Genomic DNA, 23,869 nt, shown 5'->3' with positions numbered 1-23,869 from the left:
GTATATCAACGCCTAATTTTCACAAAGGATCAATAAGGATATAGGATATACAGCTACAACTTCCATCCATTTTTGTGTTTTCGAAATGTTAACGCAAGAACCATTATAATTGTTTCTTGCAAAATTCACTTTATTGCATAAAATTTGATGCGCCTAACTATATTAGCAACTATCGATACTCAATTATCCACAGCTTTATGGACATTATTGTACAATTTGTTACACGATTATTTTAGCATATGCAATCACATCTCGCCAACTAATCACAAGATCAAACTAAATTCGCTTGATCTACCGTAAACCATTCCTTTTGATTCTAAGCGTTACGCTCAATTCAGTGTATTAAATTAATTAGCGCAGTTTACAGTATTAATATCTAAAAGTTCTTATATATTTATCATTGTAAAAAGCTACGATATGTGCTATATAATCCTCTAATGATGTGATAGAAGCTAGCAAAATCTTACAATCAAATGCATAACTTAAGAATTATTTTCGTGCAATCTCATTATTTTAATCTTAAGCCAATGTTGGGCAGCAATACACAGATAGATTGACCATCCTATCTAAAATACACTCTGAAGTTAAAGTTTAACTTCTACTACAAATCCCACTCACCTAGCCTTTAAACGAGCAGCGCGGGGATTTTTATACTACTGTTAGATGACTGTGATTATGGGTTCATTTCAATAGGTCAGTATAAGATTCTTAGTACTTTTAACCTCAAGATTTCTTCATGTAAAACGAATAGCTTTAAGGTAGTCATTTCTGCAGAGTACTGATTTTAAAATAGTATTCGTTATATCGCTCAGGATGGCCACTGGGCCTTTAAATTTTGATTTCATGTAATACTCTGATGAAAATTGAATAAACATAGAATCTTTATAGAGTTTTCTACACAGCCATTTTGATTGTTACATTTTCTTATAACGGTTGTTATCGACAGAGCAAGCTTTGCTTGCATACGACAGCGACCCTTAGACACATTATGATGATTGGTATAGAATTGACCACAGTACTAAGGACATTCTACCGCACTGTCAATATCTTACAGTACCTGCTAATCTTAACTTGGTATGTCCATCACCGTACATTAGTTATCATAATGTGCTTTGGACCATTAACTAATCTTAATATAGCATTTCATAGTATTTCATCCGTGAGTGCATTATTTAAAAGTAGTATTCTACAAGCATAGCTGTGAATATAGTAGTGCCTGGCTATTACCGGGATATGTATAATGTCGAATGGTAATACTATCTGTTAATTATTAACAAATGGGTACGTTATCGTAAACCGTCAGAAAAGCGACGTGAGTTTGTACTAGTTTTTTTCTAAAACTTATATCACGGTGTTATACACTATAATATCTAGATTATAGTAGAAATATCTATGTTAGGATAATTTTATTGATTTACCCTTATTTGAAGAGTTTCTTATTTAGATATGTGAAATTTAAATATAGTACTAGCTTTTATTGTAATTTATACATAAATACAGCCTACTGAAATTAGTAGTTTGATTAGGGAATCGAGAATAATCTTCTTATAATTCAAGTCACTGTGATTGTAATTTACTTGTGGTAAATTGTTGATTATCGTAGAAATGTTCTGTGATAGGACATACTGTAATCCAACAATTTTGTATTAGTCATTCGATGTATATGTTCGTAAATACTGTTGCCTTCATTAGGTAGCAGTAGATAAAATTAGCTTTTCATTCATCAGCAGATTCTAACGTTAATATTACTAACTAGGATGTCTTTGCTATTGTAAAAGAGTATATAAATGCGATATATCGTGTAATAAAAGGAGTTCTTAAGATTAGTGTTTAAGGTAAGATACGAAGCGTCTAAGTCTTTTTGTGGTCTACTGGTCTAGGAAAAGTAATCCTGAAAGAGTAGATATTGCTCCCTGATAACTAGTTGATCGCACATTACGTTATCTTGTTGCAAAGCTGTTTTGTAACAACTTATTAGATACATTGCATTATCTTGTATAAGTATAAGTAAAGTTATGATTAGCTTAGATGACAAGCGCAATAAACATTGTAAATTGCAATTTTAATGAAAATATGGACATACGCGCCAAGAAACTGTCGCTTACTCGTACCCATCCTAAATCCCATACTTAAAATATACAGTAGATTATGACTACTTTAAATTTCTACCATTAGGCATGGATTCTTTCTGAGTACTCGAAGGTAGACAATGATATGACATTGAAATTTTTCAAAAATGAGCTATTTATTTGATCGCAGACGAAGCAAAATTAGTTAATACGTGTCACGATGCTAACTCACCGTACCAAAATAGTGCATGCTTTGCGGCTACAATGATATTGTCAGCCGAGGAGATTATGTAACCAGATATAGATTGTGGACGGTACGATTTAAATTGTGATATGTTAAAGGTCATTTATATCTATAGTTGGATTAGTAGTATTCTAAGAGGCGTGTAAAAGCTTGTAGATAAAATCTATTTAAACGATTGGGTGGAATTACTATCGAATAAGCTACCGGAGCAAACAACAATTTAAATGAGATATTTTAATTTACATAGCAATTAATATTTCGGAGCATAGCTCCGTAACAACTACTAACTATTTACTATTATGTACTCATATGAAGTTAGCTCGTAGTTCCTAAGGTTAAAAGTATAACGGAAATCGAAGGCGTACGAATTATTGCGAGATCGTAGATTCGATCACAACGTTATCTTGTCACACGGGAGTTTGTGACAATACGCTTGAATACGGAACATGGCATAAGCCTGGCTACATGAGTAACTTCAAGCGTCCACCTAAATTATGTTATAAGGTGAAAGCATTTTCTAGTTTATGTCTTAAATGTTATAAAGAACTTTCTAGCTGGAAAAATAGCAGTTCTGATAGTCTTATGTCTTGGACTTTAAGCACTTACTAGTAGCTTGGTATTTTATTTTATCACATTTACAATTAGCACATTACTAAGAGAAAAATCTTGTCATCCGTTAGTTCCAAACAATTTACTGTAAAGCAAAATCAGTTCCTCAAATTGTAAATTAATTATTGTTTACATGTATTAATATTTTCAATCATGCCATCTAAGGATCTTTGATAGGATCGTAAATCAGAAATTAGTTAAATTTGGCTTTTAAGGATTTACTTAAATGTATCTAAATTGGCTATGGTTCGTTAGCGAACATAGCTTTATGCAATTCTATAAGCTCAGAACACGAAATTAAATAACACTCTAGATACAGAGCAACATAATGCTCGTTATAATATACTCGGGAAAAGAAATTAATCTACTTCTATTTATATGCTGTTTATAGAAACTTACCCACAAATGGCGCAGTGATAACTATTATGCGGAAACTGCACCAGCAGTAGAAATATATCCGTAGCTAACAGTAACACCTAAGCCATTACTAGTTGTTTTACTTGCTTAAAATATTATTAATTAAAATTACGAAGGGCATCATTAGAGATACTACTTTAAAATATATTATGATGCGGCTACAAGCATAGTGAACATACATATACCGAGACTGCCTGAATACTAGTACAACAAGGCTTCGACGGGAATCGGTGTTTTATATATATTAACCATCATTTAGCACTGTATTTGAGAAGAAGCTCTTTTTCTTAAGGCAATAATCTCATTTATTTTTTCCGGATTTGCTGTAACTTCATCAATATCACCATATATTTTAGATACCATTTTGTATTTTCGAAATCGTAGACGCATGGCGTCAGAAAATGTTTGAGGTTTCTAAAAAATTTAATAAATATATAACATCGGTTACAATATGTTCCAGTATTTCCTCTATCAAAAGTAGCTCTCTGTTATAAAGTTACTGATATCGTCTAATTTTTCCTTAAATTATAAATTATGAGACTGGACCTCCGTAGGTATGTATACGTATACATATAATGAGTAAACCGTATATTGCTATCTATAGCAGCAGACTATAAAAATATGAATTATTTGAAAATCTATTGGTTTAAGTTACGAAATTCCAAATAAATTCGTTTTCTTTTTTGATACAATGCTGTATTATATATATACTATACATTAATTATGACTTTGTTTTATTGAATTAAGTAAAAGAACTTAAAAGTTAGCAAAACAGCTTAAAATCATGTACCGTTGGATCTGATGGATCGATATCCCCCTTTAAGGCTATTATCCATTCGATGCACAGGACTATAAGACTTATTCCAATCGCACAAAGAACTAAAACAAACACTCCATACATGTGATTGATATCAATTTCTTTGTAGCCGCTATTTGAAGTTGCTGTTTCGGTAGTGCAAGTACTTGACTTTTTGTACCTGTTTATAATGTACGACACAAAATAAGTTTGACTATTTAACGCAAGTTAACACGTCGTTGTAAAGGACACATGTTAGTGAGATTACAACTAGAGAATTCATGACGGTACAGTAAAATTATTTTCAGTTTAACATAGCAGCCTACAGTAAGATGATAATTCAAAATAAATTAAGCATGTTTAAAAGGATAAGAAAGATGAATAACTAGCTAAAAATACTTTTACTGATAGGCGGTAGTGTCTATACCGTATTTTAATAGCAGTCTACTGCGTAGTGGTAATTTGTCGTAAATTATACATGCCTATAAAGATTTTAATGAAGGCAAGTAACTTATTAGATAAAAATTTTACTAATAAACTATAGTGTATGGTAATTTTTCTGATAAGCAACAATTTTTGCATTATCTTTCATTATCAATTTACTATATTTAGACGAACCATGCATTAAGCCTACTCGCCACATAACCACTTTGTCTTAATTTTAAAATTTCAATGCTAATTTCATTAGTGAATGGAGATCCTTTCCGGAGCCCGAGTGCGTAGCCATCTTTACGAAATTCTTGGCCTACGGTTATTAGATTGCAGTATTTACTCTTGTAGTAACTCAGTAAAGCTGCATCCCATAAAAATGCGTAATTTCCTTGTCGAGTTTTATTAACGCCCACTTCCGTACTTGGAACATTGACTAGATGGCTTGCCATTTCATAGTATGGGCTTATTCTAGTCTGCCGAAAAAAGTTGTGTACACTACTACCAGATACTGTTCCATATTTGACTTTGCTTTGAGAAGCTAACTTCTGGATTGAATTGATATCTATGAAAGCATATAAAAAGAACAACGTCAAAAAATACTTAAACATAAGTCATGAAAAAATGAAAGGATAAATAAAAACGATTTTAATATATATGATGTTGTCTACTATTATTAAAGTTGTCGATACCTGAACTTAGGCTATCAACCGTTAAAAACGCAGCCAGATTAGCTGTATAGGTAGCAATGACAATGCATGCCATTATCCAGGCAGCGACTAGCGTTATTCGACCGGATAATGCAATAGGAACTCTATCATTTCCTTGTTGTAGAAAGGTTGCCAGGGAATTCCAAATCGCATTACCCACGGTTAGAGAAGAAATAGTTTCCTCATTGCCATTTTTCCATTCTCGAATTTCTCGAACTTTTACCAGTTGACTACCGTCCATATTTTGTGTTAATTTAGATATAGGCAAACTTTCTGTAGCCAAACCGTACGTATCAAAAGGATTAAGTAAACCATTTGTAAAGAAGGCAACTGCTAGAATAATTATAAGTCCTAAAATACACAACCATAAATATCCAGTAAAAGGTGCAAAACATTGAAAAATTGAAGGTGGGCGAACTTCAGGCTTTTTGATTAGAATGGTAGCCCCTTGATCGAGGAAAGGTATGGTAAAATCGATCTCTCCCGCTCGACTGACAGATATGGAAAATGCTCCAGCAGCAATATCAGCGTCCTATCGATATTAAATCGCGTCAAATTTGATCAGAAAAAAACAATGTCGTCCAAAAAGTGTGTTTGAGGCATCTTCGTTAATTTCATACCAGAAAAATATAAAATTACCAGATCATGATGCGCCAGATCTGCATGCATCTAACCTGATCCGTTAATTCGCCGACCATTCCACTCCATTTATTCGTCTCTGTATTATATCCACCATAGCTGTCATCTTTGACTAATTGCAATGTATACGTAAATTTTAATGATGTAGCCAATCTGTTCAAGAGATCTGTGATAAAACCTTCATATCTATCATTCCCATTCAATTTTGCCCAATCAGCTTTATAATTCAAGAACGGTGGATCCTAAATCAAATGAAACGTCAGACGTATTAATTGCGACTCAAGAAACGACTCAACACTTGTAGTAAATTTTACTTTAATCCGTAAGATTACTTCCCTAGCTTACAGTATGGTAACTGGAATCATTACGAAGTACACACACTAACGCATAATACAATATAACGTAGTTCTCTTCTTCTTCACCTTTTATTGATTACTATTCCGATTATATATACTCTATCAATCGTAGCAAACATATTTACTACGCTATCAGCCTATTTCTAATAACAATAATGTTATTACGATTAAGTAGTTATCATATACGGGTATTTAAAGTAATAAACAATTTCATACATAAGTTTTTCTCAATTACAAGCTCCATTAAATTTCTTTTTTTTTTAATACCTACTGGAAACATTTACTATTCCATCATAATATCATAAGGATTTACTTTATCACTAACAATAACGCTTTCTAAAGCAGTGCTTTATATTTCTAAGGAGTTCAATACAAAATGTTATCGCAAACTATATATCCGCACTTAAGTTATTTTCATGACTGTGACATAATATTTTCCCTTTAATATTTTAGCTGTTATACAGTTTAAATTTGCTGACATAGCTTACAATTTTCGTTGTTACATTGAAATGCTTTCCTTGCAGGCCAGTATCAAATTTACGCGAATCATGAATATTATCCATAAATTTAACTGCAACCCCATTTATTGTAGCACCTGATACTTTGTTCCAGCTCCCAATCTGCATTTGATAAATGAAATAAAGGTGATAGCTTACATTGGATTATTTTTAACACCCAAATTACGTTGGAATCTAGACTAGCACATATATACTATACTTACACTCTTCCAGGTCTTATTAACTAGATTAACTACTTCATAGTTCGGATTGTATGGTGCATGTCTAGCGTCGAAACGGATTGGTCCAGAAGAGCCAGGGCCTTTCGACTATTAATTAAATTTGTTTAACAAATTGATGGATTACTTTATTTTAAAATATACAATGCTGTCAAGAATTCTATTACGTCTTAATGTAGCCTAGTTTTCATAATGAACGTCTTTATGATTAAATTTACTTATTTAGGAATATACATATCTAAATCAACATATTTATAGTATTTTACAGAAATACTTTTGTTAGCAATTGCTTAGTTATAACAATATTTTCTTTTCATAATCTCAAGATATAACAAAATTAATGTATTTATTGCCCAAAAATAGCTTTGAACTTCATATGGTTTGAAAAACTAGAACAATTACTAACTAGACGCTGACGAATGACTAGATTAATCCTAGTTTTACTAGGAAATTACCCTCCGTAGAGTACGTATTCCTTGTAAGTTCGAAGTAAATTTTATCTAGACATACCTTCACAATATTTTGCAGCAATATTTGACCATTTTCCCACTTTGACAAATTTAGGCATGATAATTTTATTGGAGCAATACTTTGTAATTGCGAGAATGATTCTCTTAAGCCGTAGGCGATTGCTATGACGGCGTCATAATATCGTAGAAACACCGGCTGAAGATATAAATAATAATCACAACGTTAACTTGGAACTGTGTTAAATTACAATTAAAGCTGATAATTTCAAATTCGTACATCTAGTCTGTATCAAATGATATTCATTACACATCTGTGAATTTCTATCATCTTATGGAAGTTTGAATAGCACCAAGAGTAGTTACAAAAATGTTATTGGTAGTACAGAATAATGTTATGCGATGCTAGAATAATTAATAATCCTGTTAAATTGTGGAATTTATCATTATAATGTAAGAAAATAAAATAATGAAGTAACACACTTGTATTATATTTCAATTTTTTGCCCATATTCATTTTAGAAAACTTTGGTTTATGATAATTGCAATTTTGTTATATTAAAACATGCTCAAACTTACTGTATGCTACCTGTTGATCCATGAATGCATGGATGATATTGTAAATTAAAATTGCGAACTCGTTATTATAGGTGATGATACGTTAAATATCATCTGGAAGCGAAAGGTGTCATTAATCCTAACAGTTACTTACAACTAATAACAATTATAAGACTTTACGTTATAAAAATAAAAGATTGCTACTGTTTATTTTATTCACTCGAAGTCAGCAAAAAGTTAGTAGCCACGTCTGCTAGAAACAATAATAATGATATTTCTTATCAATGATGAGTTTAAATTAGATAAATTTGTATAACTTAACATTTTAGAGGATGAAAATGTGATAGTAGTTTCATATGTAAAATTTAATTAGGGTTAAGGTCTAAATTGCTTTTGGTCTTTGTTAAATATTAAGTTAATAGCTATGACGAATTGAAAATTATTTTTGTATAATATCAATCTGATAAGAATTAAGTTTGATCAACTGTCGTTAAGCTTTTTTTCAATACTTTAAGAGACGGCTATGCGATCTCTTGCTAGAATATAGCAGAAATTATAAAGACAATTGCATGCATTATTATGCTGCCATTAGAAATCTAATTTTGCTGTTTTTACTTTTCAAGTGAACTACTCATCTGAAATCTTTGCAATATTAAGCATAGGTTAAATTTACCTCTAAACTTGTTTTATATTTCCTTTTCCAAGCAGTTTCAACTTGTCCATATAGTTCACCTTTATCGTTGGAGCTCATGATTCCTATAGCACCAGTCAAGTAACCAGGAGGATCAAGGTTCAACCAACCCTAAAAGTGAGCATTAGTAAATTTGTGTTAAATAGCATAAAATAACTCTGAAAAATGTTTGAAATTAGTAAAAGAAAAGGTATGAATGAATGGATCTACAATTAGTATAAGCTGCATTTTAATTTAGGTTTAAGATAGCAACAAATTTCTACTCAATGGATACTGATATATAAATAATTTTATATTCAAGACAACAGATTGATTTGAATCGCTAATTTATCATTCATAATCCTTCATACTTCAAATAATTATAATTAAAACTATTCCAAATACTACTGCTAAACGAACTCAAGACATTTTACAATCCTCAAGCTACTTTTAAATTTAAAAAATCTTTGAAAATTCTATTCATGGTGCAAATATTTCAAAGCTTTCAAGATTACGTGATAAAATACAAGATTTTATACCGTTATAGCAATAACTAAAGTAAACAATTTAAAAAGTAATTTTTGTAACGATAAGGTAGGTTCGAAACCAAAGTATGAACTCTTCTGGTGGTATCATAATACTTAACATAGTAACCAAAGTATGTCCAAACGTTGCAATACCTCAGTAATAGTATTATCGAAGAGAACCCACTGAAACCCATTGCCAGTTAATCCCAATCTATGAGCTCGTTTTATAACAATGGCAGCCTGATCGGAGAGACAGCTTAGAATGATGACTTTAGCCCCTTTAATAATTTAATATCTCTATCAATTCAGGGAAAAAAGATACAATCATTGTTTATTATCTCAGATTATGTTTACCTGAATTTTTAACCTTCATTAAATGATCATCGATAATCGGAAAATTATTAGTTTCTTCTGTATTAAAAGTTTCAAACGCTAAAATTTTCCAATCTCGTCCCGCTGCAACATTTCGAAACTCGGATACCGAATTAATACCTGAGCATATGTAAAGGTTACAATATTGAAGACGAACAGAAATATCTTTAAAAAGCTAATATTAAGAGTAATCATACGTGAAAGATCCCAATTTTATTTACAATTTGCGGTATAGACTTAATAGTTAAACGCTGAGTTAATTGCTTATTTATTCATACTGTATTTTAGCTACTAATGACGTAGGATGTGTCAGTACGGCTGGCCTTATTCCTTACGAAATATTCCTTATAGTAACTTACATTATCCATTCTCACATATAGGAATATTTCATTTAAACGAGTATAAGTATGATTTCGTGATAAAATGCGAAATTACATCTGATAAAACGGTCATTTGTGCATAACTTTAAAGGATGATTTAATATTGCAAGAAAATGTAAAAACAGGCTTCAACTTATTAATCCGTTATAATATGTCGCATTCTCATTCATAGAATTTTTCTATAAAATTATTATAATCTCCGTACGTTATGGTGTCACGATACGAATTACTGTGAAGAATTAAATGATAAAATTTAAAGAATTAACATTTATATATGGTGATTACAATTAATTGCTTACAGTAGGAATCACTGAAGTTATAATATGTTAGTAAATTATATGTTGTATTGTAATACAATTCTATATAATACTTGCATACATTACAAGCTCTTGTAAATGTAATTGAGATTAATGCTAGTATGTAGGTGTATTGACATGACTCTGCGAATACATATTGTAGTCCGATTAGGCAAAATCAGTCAGTAAATGTCCATATCGATAAATATTATTGTAGAATGATTTATCAATGTTGGCCACTGCCGATAGGTATTGAAGCTAGGTAGACCATTGAATAAAATCAATTCTATAGTTTTGCAACCTAGAAACAAAGGCGTCTAAGTTCTTGTGAGTAGTTAAGAGACAATAAAACCCACCAACTTTAGAAATTTGGAGATTTTTTTACGTAAACTTGTCGCAAAACTGTTTTGTGACATGTGGATCTTATTACAGATTCGGCTAAAACTAGTATAGTTATCATAGAGTCAATTATTATAATTATTGAAAGCTACGCATTTCAACTCATTAATTTATGAAAATAGATAATTCTAATATAGCATTATTTTTCTTAAATCTTTAAAAATTTCTGTTATAGAATAAATATTACTGTATGACTAAATTAGTCACTGGTATTAACGCAATGAAAGGTGCAGAGCCTGAAAATTAAGGAACGCTCTTCATCTTATTCATCTGTTAAATCTATAGCCTTAAGTTTTGTACTTATGTAATTTCTTTACGGGATGTACTGTAGTACTATGTATAACGAATAAATGTTGTTACGTACATACCATAATCCGTGTTGGAAACGATGATAGCGGCATAAGACCAATGAAATCGTTGGAATATATCTGCTAATACTCGACTTTGCCACTTATCGCTAGGTGACATGCGAACTAAATAGCCCATGCTTGGTCGGTCATCAAAACCTGGATAAGTTGCAATCGGTGCTACTTGTGGTACCCTTAGCGATGTTGCCATGTACTGAACAGCTTCGACATCACTCGATGTTAAAGGCCCAATAATTGCCCAAACTTTGTCATCGACAGCACGACAACCTTAAAAATATTTCGGATAAATTTGTTCATTTACATATACAGTTATATGAATGTCACATGTTACATAAGTATAATAAGCACGATAACGGAAATACATTGCATCCATCTAGGATAGACGAAAATTCATTTTTATTACGAGAGTCGCTTTATTATATAAATATCCATATATTCTATACTTGCAGTTTGCTATCGTGCTGGAGATTAAAACAGGAGTATAATTTACATCTTAAATCTGGTACACATAATTGAATGTCATTATGAAAGCCGTTCAAAAATTGAACTTGTCTGATATCGTCGTATAACATCAGTTTTGCTCATTTTTTAATTTATCCAAAAATTCAAGTCGGGTTTGTTCCCAATACTGCGATCTAAGTATTATTACTGTATACGACTATGATGCTAAGTATAGATAGCGCTTTTAAACAAATTGCTTTAAAATGAGTAGAAACATTTACTGTGTAACTGAGTTAGCAATACTATAGTAGCATAAATTATATTACCTTCTTGTTGACACAGGAAAGGTTGATAATTTGTCACATTATAGATTTTCAACTTTATCATTATATTAAACGCAAATGCTGGATCTCCATTAATGTGATCCGCAGCTAGCTGGATGATATCGTGAAATTTCTGTTCTCGTCCATCTGCTAGGACAGCTATGATGAGAAATTATATTAAAATAACTGTTAAGGTCAATTCTTATGTTTTCCAATACATAATATTACTAAATAGACGTGATTGTATTACAAGTGCAATCTCATGTACGATACTATGACGACTATTAGTTATAAAGAGAAGTAACGGTGAAATAATTTCAAATATTGGCTCTACTGATCTAAAATAGCCGTTGACATTTTCGAAATCAGACAGCATAATTTAAACTAAGATTGAGCTATTTTTAATGCTCTTATATGAACAGGAATAAATAATTATGCAAATCCTATAAAACATATTAATTACAAAAAAGAACAAATTCTGGAATCTCCATGCTTACTTTCGGGGCACTCCTGTTAACTACATTACATTTTAATTAGTAACTACAGTAAAATTGCTATTTGATTTAACCATTTTAAAATGATTGCTACAGCTCGCAAAAATGAGACTATAGGGTCTGTTAGATGGGCAGATCAATTGTCTAATGACATAAGGCTAGCCTAGTAATCGTATCAGAATTAATATCATGGATCTTCTTTTAATATTGGATGATTCTTGCAGATCGAAATAAACATAAGAAAAACAGCACTGTGGCTGTTTCGCTGTCGGTAATGGTTGTTGATTTACTTAAAATTACGCATTTTCATTGTTGGATCGATCATTTTAAATACTACAATAAATTGGCCTAATCGCTGTGGTAGAAGTAATGGTTTGAACTTATTTATTACACTAACTTGACTTTAATGCCTTGATACACTCTTCTGCCAAACAACTGTTTCCCTGTTTGATCGATAATTTAAATAATCTAGCAAGATAGCCGCTCGGTTTAATAAATTTGATCCTATTTATATATTTTAAACGATTCCCAAGGTTTTAATCTCACAAAAATGCAGTACATTTACTAGCTATAAACTAATTTAAATAATTCAATATTAATGTATGTCGTAGTTGCATCAAGATTAACCATTTCTATCCTCTTGATAAATATTAAAGGATCCTCATAATTAAAAACTCCAAAGAAAAAATTTAACTCTTGTTTCGTTACCAGAGAGATGCTGTATATCTTTAATAATATCGAATAATAGTTTCAGTTCCTTATGCTTAAAATAAAATTTGCGCTGGAACTGTAACTTGAAGATCTTGTTTCTGCCAGTGGTTATGGAACTAAGCTTAGTAAAGCCATAGATTATCAAGACTAAACTAAAGAATGGGTTTGCTCTTTAAGTAGCGTAAAAGAACGTTCAATTTATGATGAGCAAATATTAAAGCATCGGCGTTAGACTTTTAGTATCTGCGTGCTAACATTACAATAGAAGTGCTAATTTGGATAACCACCTATGCCGGCCGTTACTAGCTGTCAATTGGATGGCAATAAACAAAAATGTAAGGTAAATTGTTTAGCAATGAAATTAATAATTTAAGATAATTTCTTGCCGGAAAACTCTTTGCTCTCATTTACATCAAATATTTTTTACTTTATATATATATATATATATATATATATATAAATATCATACCAAAGAAAGCAAAGATAAAATCTACTGCATTCTCTTTCCTATAGTATTTGAACATTACACCCCATCATTTTAATTTTTCGCTTGATTCTGTTAACAAACCTATCGGTATTTCCATTCTATTGGCTTGTACCGCTATTACAGGCGCTCGTATTCCAAAACCAAGTAATGTTACGAAAACGTAAATTACTAGAAAACTTGAATTTAAGGGTTTCATCATAATGAATTGCTAATTTAATATCCGAAATTTTAAAATAGCAATATTTCAAGAACTCCAACTTTAATAATTAAACTAGGATACTAAAAAATGAAATTTTCTAATGCAAGTCGTGTTTGCACTATCTAGAATTCGGTAAGTGTTGCTCTGCATATAGTACTGTCAGAACTGGTAGCCGTAACAGAACTACTTGTGTGGTATGCTCAGTTGAAAAATCAAAATTGAAAACTGTAACCTAAACTACATTATTCGAAGGGGCTTTACTGCATGGTAATACGGCGCATTTTAAATTTCTACGCCCATGGTTGAATCGATTAATTAATTATTGATATTATGATAGCGTCAGAGGGTTTTAAATGAACATTATGCTAATTGATAAGTAAATATCAGCCTTTTCTTCTTTACAGAACAGATTTTGTACCATATTTATTATTTATTAAATCGAACCCAGTCAGAAAATGACCTCAAGTTAACAATCAAGAATTCGTCAATTATAAATATTGGCTATAATAATATTTTTCTAAAAGAAGAAAACAAATAAAAGATGATATCAGCTACATTGAATAGCAATACGGGAGACGTTGTAAACACAACATTTTAGCTTATTTGCGTCATGATACTTTCAAACATGACATAACATATGAAAAAATTGATCAAATATTCAACCTTTACAACAATGTAAGTATTTTCAGTATAAAGTGCCGTATCTTTGTGATACTTTAGCATGTTCTACACGGTACTAACTCAACATGCTCTTTTATACCCTGAATATTCATTGTGTACACATTTTTACGTGTTTTTAATATCCGTGTTATAATCAGCTTGCAAGAATTTTTAAAATCTAAATACTTGCAATCAACGTATCTTAAGCGGCTCTAAAGTACGGTACTTTTGAGAGTAAACAGATTGCTCACAGCGGTTTATGGACAGACTCTAGTAGGCTCAGAAAAAAATGCTGCTTGATTATTTAAATTTAGTTACATTCTTAACAAGCAGAATTCATATAAAATTACGCTCATTGGGTAACTAAACGCGCAGAATTAAACGTATAGCAAGAATAATAATAACTACAGGGACGAGATGAATACAGGCTATCATGCTCCTTCGTAGAAAATAAAGTTAAGTGTGCATAAAGTAATATACTTTTGCAGCCTATCTGTAAATTTTATTATGAAATATAGCGTAAATAGCACCAGTTGCCAAAAAACTAATTAGTAACTAATTTGAGCTCTGAGTCTTGGCACGAGATGAAAGATAGGACTATAAAAATGACTATCTCATTCTCTATACTTCTTGTAACCACAAATGTAAATAAACTAGATAGCACTTAGTAATTTAGAATTGTTATCTAATTGATGTGGCAAGCAATAGCCATAGTACGACATAATTATTAACTGCAGCATTATGAAACCTTAGCGCCATAACAATCCGATTCTTGCCCGATGTACGAGCGTACATATTACTCGTATATGCATTTATTTATGGGTGCCCTAGTGGTACTGCTCAAAGACAAAACGGACGAATGAATATAATCGGTACGATAGATACTAATTAATGCAGTATAGTTTCGGTACATGCTAAGAATTTGTATTTGGTACTTTAGATATGATATGTAGCATATCCGTACTGTATACACGTATATCTATCTATATATGGTAATGATTTTAACACATACTTTATCATACGATATACTTATTTATTATCATTAGAATATATATATTTACTGCTTTCAGCTGTTCCCATGAAGGGAAAAAGCGGGTTCTCCTCCAACATATGGGCTCAAAATAAACATTAATTAAGGTTAAAAGAGGTGTTAACTATTTTTGTGTCATATTGGAGATTTTCTCAGTTTAATATTTCGAATTTCGCAATAAGTGATTTGTGAGCCTAAGATAGTTCAACCCCAAAATGTTGCGTACGGCATTCACTGTACAAAAGAAATATGTGCTCTTTTCAGATACAGATCACACGCCGTTGCAATTGGCAATAGTTGCTATATTGCTTTTGAATCTTAGCTATCAACAAAGATGGTCTTAGCAAGTAGGTATGGACATCCTACTGGCGAAAATCAAGTTTATACAAAATAATTGTTCTATAATTGCTGTGCTAGTAATATCAGGGCATCCTCACAAAGTATTTGGAACTTTTACTCAAAAATTAGAATTGAGAATTTGCATAATTATCCAAAAGCATACGCGTATACGTATGATATATACATGCATTACTATTAATGATAAAGTTACATCGTATTAATTAGACTGTAAATAAGAAGACGGAGTTTTGATACCTATTTTATAAATATGCGATCGATGTAAATAAAAATAGCATATTTGAGGACCATCTTTGAATGGTGCAGTTATTTTCTGATCAACAAGGTCGTGTCTTACTTATTTGACCTTACAATATAAAACATATGTTTATAGCTAACCTATCACCTCTTCAATTTTTATGCTACACTAAGGTAGACTTTGCTTGCCAATGCACACTAATCACATCACACACTACTTTAATGCAAAACTACCTCGTAAATAAATGTTGTTATTATGATAATTATGATTACTCCGGCGATATATTTTCTAACTGAAGCTATTTTCTTAATTGATTATTTAATTTACATGGTAGTACCAGGATTAAAGTGCTAAACTAAATTATTTGTCTATTTGCTAAAAATACCCTATTTATTTTTAATTTCGTATACGGTATTTAAAAATTGGTGCAGTATTGCTATTTCAGCAATAGAGCATAAAATTTTTGGAGATAAAAAGGCACTTATAGTTGAAACTTTCACAATGATTATATTAGATTTGTAATTATATGAAGATAATTTAAGTAACTAATATAGCTGTGATGTTTCGGAAAGTTGAGAGTTCGGCATTAGTCGCAATAAAGTACAATAGAATAGTTAATGGAAGAGTAATCTTTATTGAGCTAGTGTAAGAGAATAATCGTATAAGATTATCGCGCGAGTAACGACGTGACTAGTCGAATAACTATAGTAGTGTAGAATAGGTAAAGTGTGCAAACTTACCGTGTAACTACCAGAACTAACTAATGAGATAGGCGAAGAAGATAGCTTTTATAATGTTAAGACACAGCAGGAGGAAATTACTTATAGACACGAATGATTCATAATAATATGTTACTTCTATATAAGGATAATGCTACGGTATAATCTAGCTAGAGTCTAACAGATTTCTACAGTGTAAATTGTTAAACATAAGTTAAGCATATTTAGAGTTATGTTACAGTCTATACTTGAACATGAAATGGAAAGAAAAAGGTGCTCATAGTTAATAACTTTAGTAATTATTCTATGGCTTTTTGTAACCATGTGAAGACATTTCCAGTAAGTTCTAAAGCGATAAAGTTGAAATTCCAATTTTATAGTATGATCGAGCATGAAATGGGAATAAAAAGGCACTTGTAGTTAAAAATTTTGTAATGATTCCATTGTTTTTTGTAATTATAGGAGACAATTCAAGTAATTACTACAGCAACAAAGTAAAAATATCAGCTTTATCGTCCATTACTATAGTGATTTGTATTTGGGCTAAGTTATACCATCTATGCCTATTAACAAACTGATCAAGGGCTTAGTTAAAACGCTTTTACCGCAAATAGTATTTTCTATTCAATATGGAATTTTAAATTAACATCAATTTTATTAATGCCCTATACCAGTATGTCATAAACCAGTTCTATGACCAAAATAACGAAAAAGCTAGATCTACAAATTGTCGCCTTGAAATACGTATCAAGGCACTAAAATCCATCTAAAGTAATACTTAGGAATATTTATCCCTAATTCCTCTGTATTGATTTTAGTTAATTGTAGTAGTACAGCAGGTAGCTAATAGGATGAGATGGTGTACTTGTGCTGTTTCTAGTAGATGACTGGGATTCTCCAGTGAAGGCAGTATATGATAGCAAAATATATTCGTGTATCACGTTAAGGAATTACTCCATTTTGTTAATTCAAATTTGGGGTTAGGTAAGTAAATCTACAGTAATAGCAGAGGACTATTACTCGGTTATTACACAATCAGATATTTAGTGATTTGTACGACTGTAACTTAACGTTAAACACTAAATTGAAGAAATAATTTTATTTTTTATATACCTTTCCTTGGAGCCAGAAGTTATAATAATTTCAACAGCGCTTATGTAATCGGGTAAATTTATACCTAAATGTCTAATTAATACGGCAATATTTAGAGCATAGATATCTGATGAATAATATAAGATCATAAGATTACATTATGCCTATTTACAGGATCATCAAGTATTGATATACGACCTAATGTGAATTAATGACATATCACATATTACAGTACAAGGCGTGTAAAGTGTGAACTATCTCGTAATCTAAACAAAGCTATGCTACTAAACTTGAAAACTCCTCTATAATGAAATATTGCTGTGGTACAATACCAGCAATATTCTAATAGCATTAAGATTAGTAATATCATAATTCACATGCTTTACAATTAATTTTTTATATACCTTACTAAATAATCACATAGCTGAGTGGAACCTTTTAACAGATAATTTAAATTTAGCAATATCATAACCTCCGTAAATTTAAATTAGTTGTTTACTATTCTTCAACTAAACCTTCCAAAAATTATGATTTATAGTGTTTAACTTAGTTATAACACTAATTCTCAAGGTTAACAATAGATTTTTTCCTTTTATAAACTAAATGACCTAGCAATTACGATTTATGGTCTTCAACTTAGTCATAATATTAATTCTCAGGACTTACAATAGACTTTTTCTCTATTCGCCAATAATCAGTAAGGGAATTTAATGTTAAAATAGTATCGTATGTCAAAAAAAAAAATTTTACTAAATTAAATTACACTACCAACAATTGAAGTCCAAACAAAATGAATTAGGGAAAAAACACCGGTTTATTATAACTTTAATAACTATCTTAGCAAAACTTCTTAAATGAGTAACAAAATACGGACAGAACTACTGCCCCCAATCAACCAAACTATCAATTAATGAGATAACTCACGATTATCCTAGATTTCTCTTTTCTTCTCTTGTCTTCTCTAATTTAACTGCAGTAAATTACCGAACTACGCTGCCTTTTATATACTACACATAGCAGTTGGTAGCATTAGACTATCCAACTATCATTCTAAAGTACTCCAAATTAAACTAGCAATCAAACACACTCGATGAGATAAATTATACCCTAGACTCAAGAAAACAACTAATTGATACTAAGTATAGTATAGCTTGAAACTGTACCTTTCTATAGTAAACAATAAGACAAATCAACAATTCCAGATCAAATGTTTGGGATTCATACTGTATGAAATTACAAAGAAACATTAACTTCTACTATAATTAATGATCAAAATTAGAACACATATATCCTATTACTAAATACATCGCTTGAATTACAAAATCATAATATCCGATTCTTAACAAAACCTATGCTACGGATTATCCTAACTTCTAACCCGAATAAAGCAGTTGGGTTTACAATATAAGAAAATATTAAGTAAAATCTACTATTATAATCAACCAAGTAAGTCATAATTTTAAAGCTAGAATACTTATCACAATAAAAAAAAACTAGGCAAGAATAATTACGATATAAGAACTTGAAGGAAAATTCTAAAAATTAACTTTCATTGCATTCACTTTCGATATTATAAAATTAAAGCAAATTATTATACTAAGTAGTGTAAGCAATTGTTACATTTTCGTCGACTTTATTTATTTTTATATTGTAGCTACCGAATTAAATTTATGAAATATTAAATATATGTAGTTACAGAATCATAGTATACAATATCAATTACTCTATAGAAATTGATTGATTTCAAATGTGAATGAAATACAAGTGAATGTGGTTACAGAAGCCTAATCTTAGGTAATATTTTTGTAAGCTAATCAATATGATGTTTACATCGAAAATTTAGGAAATGCGCGTAAAGGATGAATATGCAATTTTTCAATTTAGTGTTGTCTTACTTTTACATATGAGATGTAAAGTAAAGAGTAATTTCATTAACAGAGTACGGTATTAAATCACAATTTCCTTCAAAATTTCGAGAACATCGCAAGAATAAATTGTAATTACATAAAATGTTAAGGTAACTTTATACCAGGTTTAAATTATGCGGCATACTTAGGCACATAATCACCAAACATTACGCTATAGTGTAAAAACTCATAGCAAATGGTGTTCGAAATTTTATTAACATCAATCACTAAGTTATGCTGGGAGAAATTCAGCAAGCTATTGGAGATGATATTTTCTCTCCATGTATCTGTAACATACTATGTCTTCTGAAGTCGTTATTGGAGATACTAAACTGCAAAGGAAGAATAAACTTTGATTTTACCAGTCGATTGGCCGTTTTAAATTGAGTAAATCTTATTTTTACTGCTTGCCAAATTGATTGTGGTTTCTAGTACAAAGAAATAAAAATTTAAAGGTGCAATTAGAACTTTAATCCAATTTGTAGTATACTGATCTATTAGCATTAACATGTACAGTAATGCCTAAAATAAGGAAATAGAAATGTTAGGTAAAATTAGATGAGTATATAATACATAATATTAATATGTAATCATTCTTTAACTCTTAATGTGAGTGTGTAAGAATTTACTGTATGAAATAGTATAGCTTAAATCATAGTCCTAGATAGAACTAGTGAAATTTGTGCATTATGATGTCATGCTGTGAAATCAGCGGAAGTATATCGATACTAATCCGGTAATAAAAAAATTTAATGTATAATCTATTTTCCGAGCAACTCTCGTATAAAATATTAATATAGATGCATAGCAAACATTGCTCGCGCTACCATAGTATAAGCAATGTTGTATAATAAAGTTAATAAATAATTACAGTGTTATAGAAACACATTTAGAATTGTTCTTAATATGTCAATCAATCATAGTTGAACTGCTTTACCTACTTGCCATGAGTATAAATAACTACACAACATTGGTTCTCTTTAGAACTAGCTAATATCGCACACTTAAATTTTATTCTACTAATGTACTATATACATACGGGTACTTTCTCAACACTAAATATGTAACATAGAATATAAATGAGAATTAGTATCTAATTTCACTTTTAATCGGCATATTTTACTTGCCTCAGGATCAGACTTATCGACATCTCGTTGCAGAGTTATAATCCATTCTATACACAAAACTAAGCAACTAACACCTGCAGCACATAATGTTAAAACAAATACACCATATAAGTGATTGATATCGATCTGTTTGTAGCTGGTGGTTGTCTTACTGGTTGCACATTGACCGGCTTTCTGATACCTATAATCCGTTAATAAGATATTACCAAACTGATGAAGCTGTTAAAATCAATATGCAATATTTATCCAATGAAATAGCTATCAGCAAAGTGAGATTGCTGCTGTAACCTATTTTATTTATGTAGTATCAAAATTTATGTGTATTTTGTGCATATAACAATTTATTAATTTTATCTCACAATATTCATGTATTGGATCACCCACTGAATTGAAATTCCTGTCTATGCTGAGATTTAAATGTAACTTTAACGCAAGTACCTCAAGAACAAAAATTTTGTGCACATTATCAACTTGTTAAAGTATAATTCTGTATGGCTACGTTATGCATATTTAGATCCCGCAATTCGATATTTAACATTACTACGTGCGTTTTCGGTGTTATAAGATATACTATATAAAATAGGTTAATAGTAACTGGAGAGGTAAAATTAATAGATGTCTTGCATAATATTTATACATCTGTATGTATCGAAAAATTATTTAAATATATCTTACTTTATTTAATATATCTTAACAACCTAAGCTGATCAACAAATTTAATTATCGGAACTATTAAAAGAAAGGTAAATTCATTCGTTTCCTTTTAGGTAATATCTATGGTACCTTTCTGGATAAAAAAAATGCTTTTCTAACTTACCATTTTTTAAGAGTATGCTCGATATAACCACTTTGTCGTAATTTTAAGATGGCAATACTGATTTCTTGGGTAAATGGTGACCCTTTTCTTAACCCTAAAGCATATCCATCTTTTCGAAATTGTCCTCCAACTGTATTCAGCGTGCAATATTTGTTTTTGTAATAGTCGATTATAGCTGCATCCCATAAAAATGCATAATCTTCATTCTTAGTCTTATTAATACCAGCTTCTGTATTTGGAACATTGATTAGACGCTGTGCCATTTCATTGTATGGGGCCATTGTCGCTCGTTCAAAAAAGTTATAGACGCTACTGCCTTGTACAGTTCCATATTTAACTTTACTTTGGGAAGCCAGCTGTTGCAAAGAATTAATTTCTATTGAAAGTACACCGTCAATGAAAATAAATCAACATATAATTAGGTACAATAAAGCATATATTAGTTCAGTAAGAGGAAACTATGCTATAGTTGCTTATACATGTCGAAGATATTTTGCTCTATTATCGGCGTACTGCAAGTATATGGTATTTACTGGGATTTAGGATTGATAACATTATTATAACCGTTAACCGATAAGTTTAATGTAAGAAGGCTTTTCTCTTTACCATCAGCTTCAATTGTATGTTAAATTGGAGTTTTCATAATTATATTGTAGCGTGATGTTAACCATATAATTTCCATTAAACATTACGGCAATTTAAGGTTCTAGATACCGTAGTGATAAGCCCAACTATCATTCTGTATTTTCTAATGCTGCAAAAGTTCTACTACAATATGCCGTTGTTACTATACTCAATTGCAAACATGCAGACAAGCAAACGATCATTGATCTTTAGTAGTACAGTATAGAGATTGACATTACATGATTTGAAAGTATTCCTACACAAGTTTTGCTTTATGATAAAATTGGATTAATGGTGAATAAATCAATTGTAGTTAGTATGAATAATATCCATATTGCTGCATCAAAGCAAAATTATTCGATACTTAGTTATCAAATTTATTTTTAAATAAGAAGCTATAAGAACTGCAATTAGAAATTGTTACCAGAATTTAAATTTTCAACGGTCAAGAAGGCTGCCAAATTTGCAGTATAGGTAGCAATTATAATACATGAAGCAAGCCATGCAGAACCTAGCATAATTCTTCCTGATATAGCAGTAGGAGGCCTATCATGTCCTTGTTGTAGAAAAGTCGACACAGAATTCCATAATGAATTGCCCAAATTCATGGATGCAACAACCTCTCCATAATCATCTTTCCATTTTTGCTGTGCATTTTTCAGATCATTATTTTTTCCTTCAGCTTTTAAGCGTTTGCAAATTGGTAAGTGTTGAACCGCGTCAATGAATGAGTCATAGGGGCTAAGAATACCGACTACAAAAAATAAGATCGCTATAACGATTAAAAATACTCCAATAACAATCCATAAGGAAAGATTGAATGGTGCAAAGCATCTAAAAATGGATACTGGAGGAGTCTTTGGTTTGGTCATTAAAATAGTTACTCCTTGATCCATGAAAGGAATTGTAAAATCAATAACTTCAGATCGTTTAACTGTGATAGAAAATGCCCCTGCAGCAATGTCGGCCTTCTACAATTTCAATCGCCGTCGGATTTATAAATAGATACAGATAAATTACGACAATAAAAGCAGCTATTACTAGACAGTTTTTGCATTAAAAGGTGAGCACGTAACATGTGATACAGTAATTTATTTGTAGAGTTAAATTAAATTCCTAGCATAATTTGAACTATCACTATCTTATAACGTTAAGACATGTTTTCTAACCTCGTCAATTATATCCTTTACCATTCCGTTCCATTCTTGAGAAATAAGACTAAACCCACCATAGCTATTATCTTTGACGACTTCTAAAGTGAACTGAAATTTCAATGATTTACTTAATTCGTTTAATAAATCAACAATGAAACCCTCAAATCTTGAATTTCCTTCTAAATTATCTGCTGACATCTTCCAGTTTACGAAAGGTGATTCCTATATTACGTGTTAAAAGAGAAGATGGCACATGAAATATTATCCGGATAGAAATCAAGTTCTAATGTTTTTGTTGGACTGATTAATTATTGACTAAGATGTCTTAAACTTATGTTTGCGTGTTTTAAATGAAATAAAGCTATTTATGTATAGAAGATATGTTAAAGTATACCATATTTAAACTTGATGGGGATACCCAATAAAATATATGCTGATAGCAATATA

The 23,869-nt window shown here is 30.9% G+C and overlaps 2 protein-coding genes across 2 annotated transcripts; both read right to left on the bottom strand.

The window, feature by feature from the left end:
- Nucleotides 1–4,743: 4,743 nt before the first annotated feature.
- On the bottom strand, nucleotides 4,744–6,152 carry TRIADDRAFT_18262 (uncharacterized protein; the record flags this gene model as incomplete). Its single annotated transcript, XM_002108094.1, has 4 exons — nucleotides 4,744–5,129; nucleotides 5,257–5,484; nucleotides 5,560–5,806; nucleotides 5,949–6,152. Coding segments are annotated over 4 exons (1,065 nt in total), but the record flags the coding sequence as incomplete, so codon positions are not given.
- Nucleotides 6,153–21,640: 15,488 nt separating this feature from the next.
- On the bottom strand, nucleotides 21,641–23,644 carry TRIADDRAFT_18823 (uncharacterized protein; the record flags this gene model as incomplete). Its single annotated transcript, XM_002108093.1, has 4 exons — nucleotides 21,641–22,020; nucleotides 22,693–22,915; nucleotides 22,985–23,239; nucleotides 23,438–23,644. Coding segments are annotated over 4 exons (1,065 nt in total), but the record flags the coding sequence as incomplete, so codon positions are not given.
- Nucleotides 23,645–23,869: the final 225 nt, after the last annotated feature.

The sequence above is a fragment of the Trichoplax adhaerens genome, genomic scaffold (genome assembly GCF_000150275.1).
Source record: "Trichoplax adhaerens TRIADscaffold_1 genomic scaffold, whole genome shotgun sequence".
Classification (NCBI taxonomy): domain Eukaryota; kingdom Metazoa; phylum Placozoa; class Uniplacotomia; order Trichoplacea; family Trichoplacidae; genus Trichoplax; species Trichoplax adhaerens.
The sequence above is the reverse complement of the archived record's forward strand: the minus strand, read 5'-3'. Positions and strand labels throughout refer to the sequence as shown.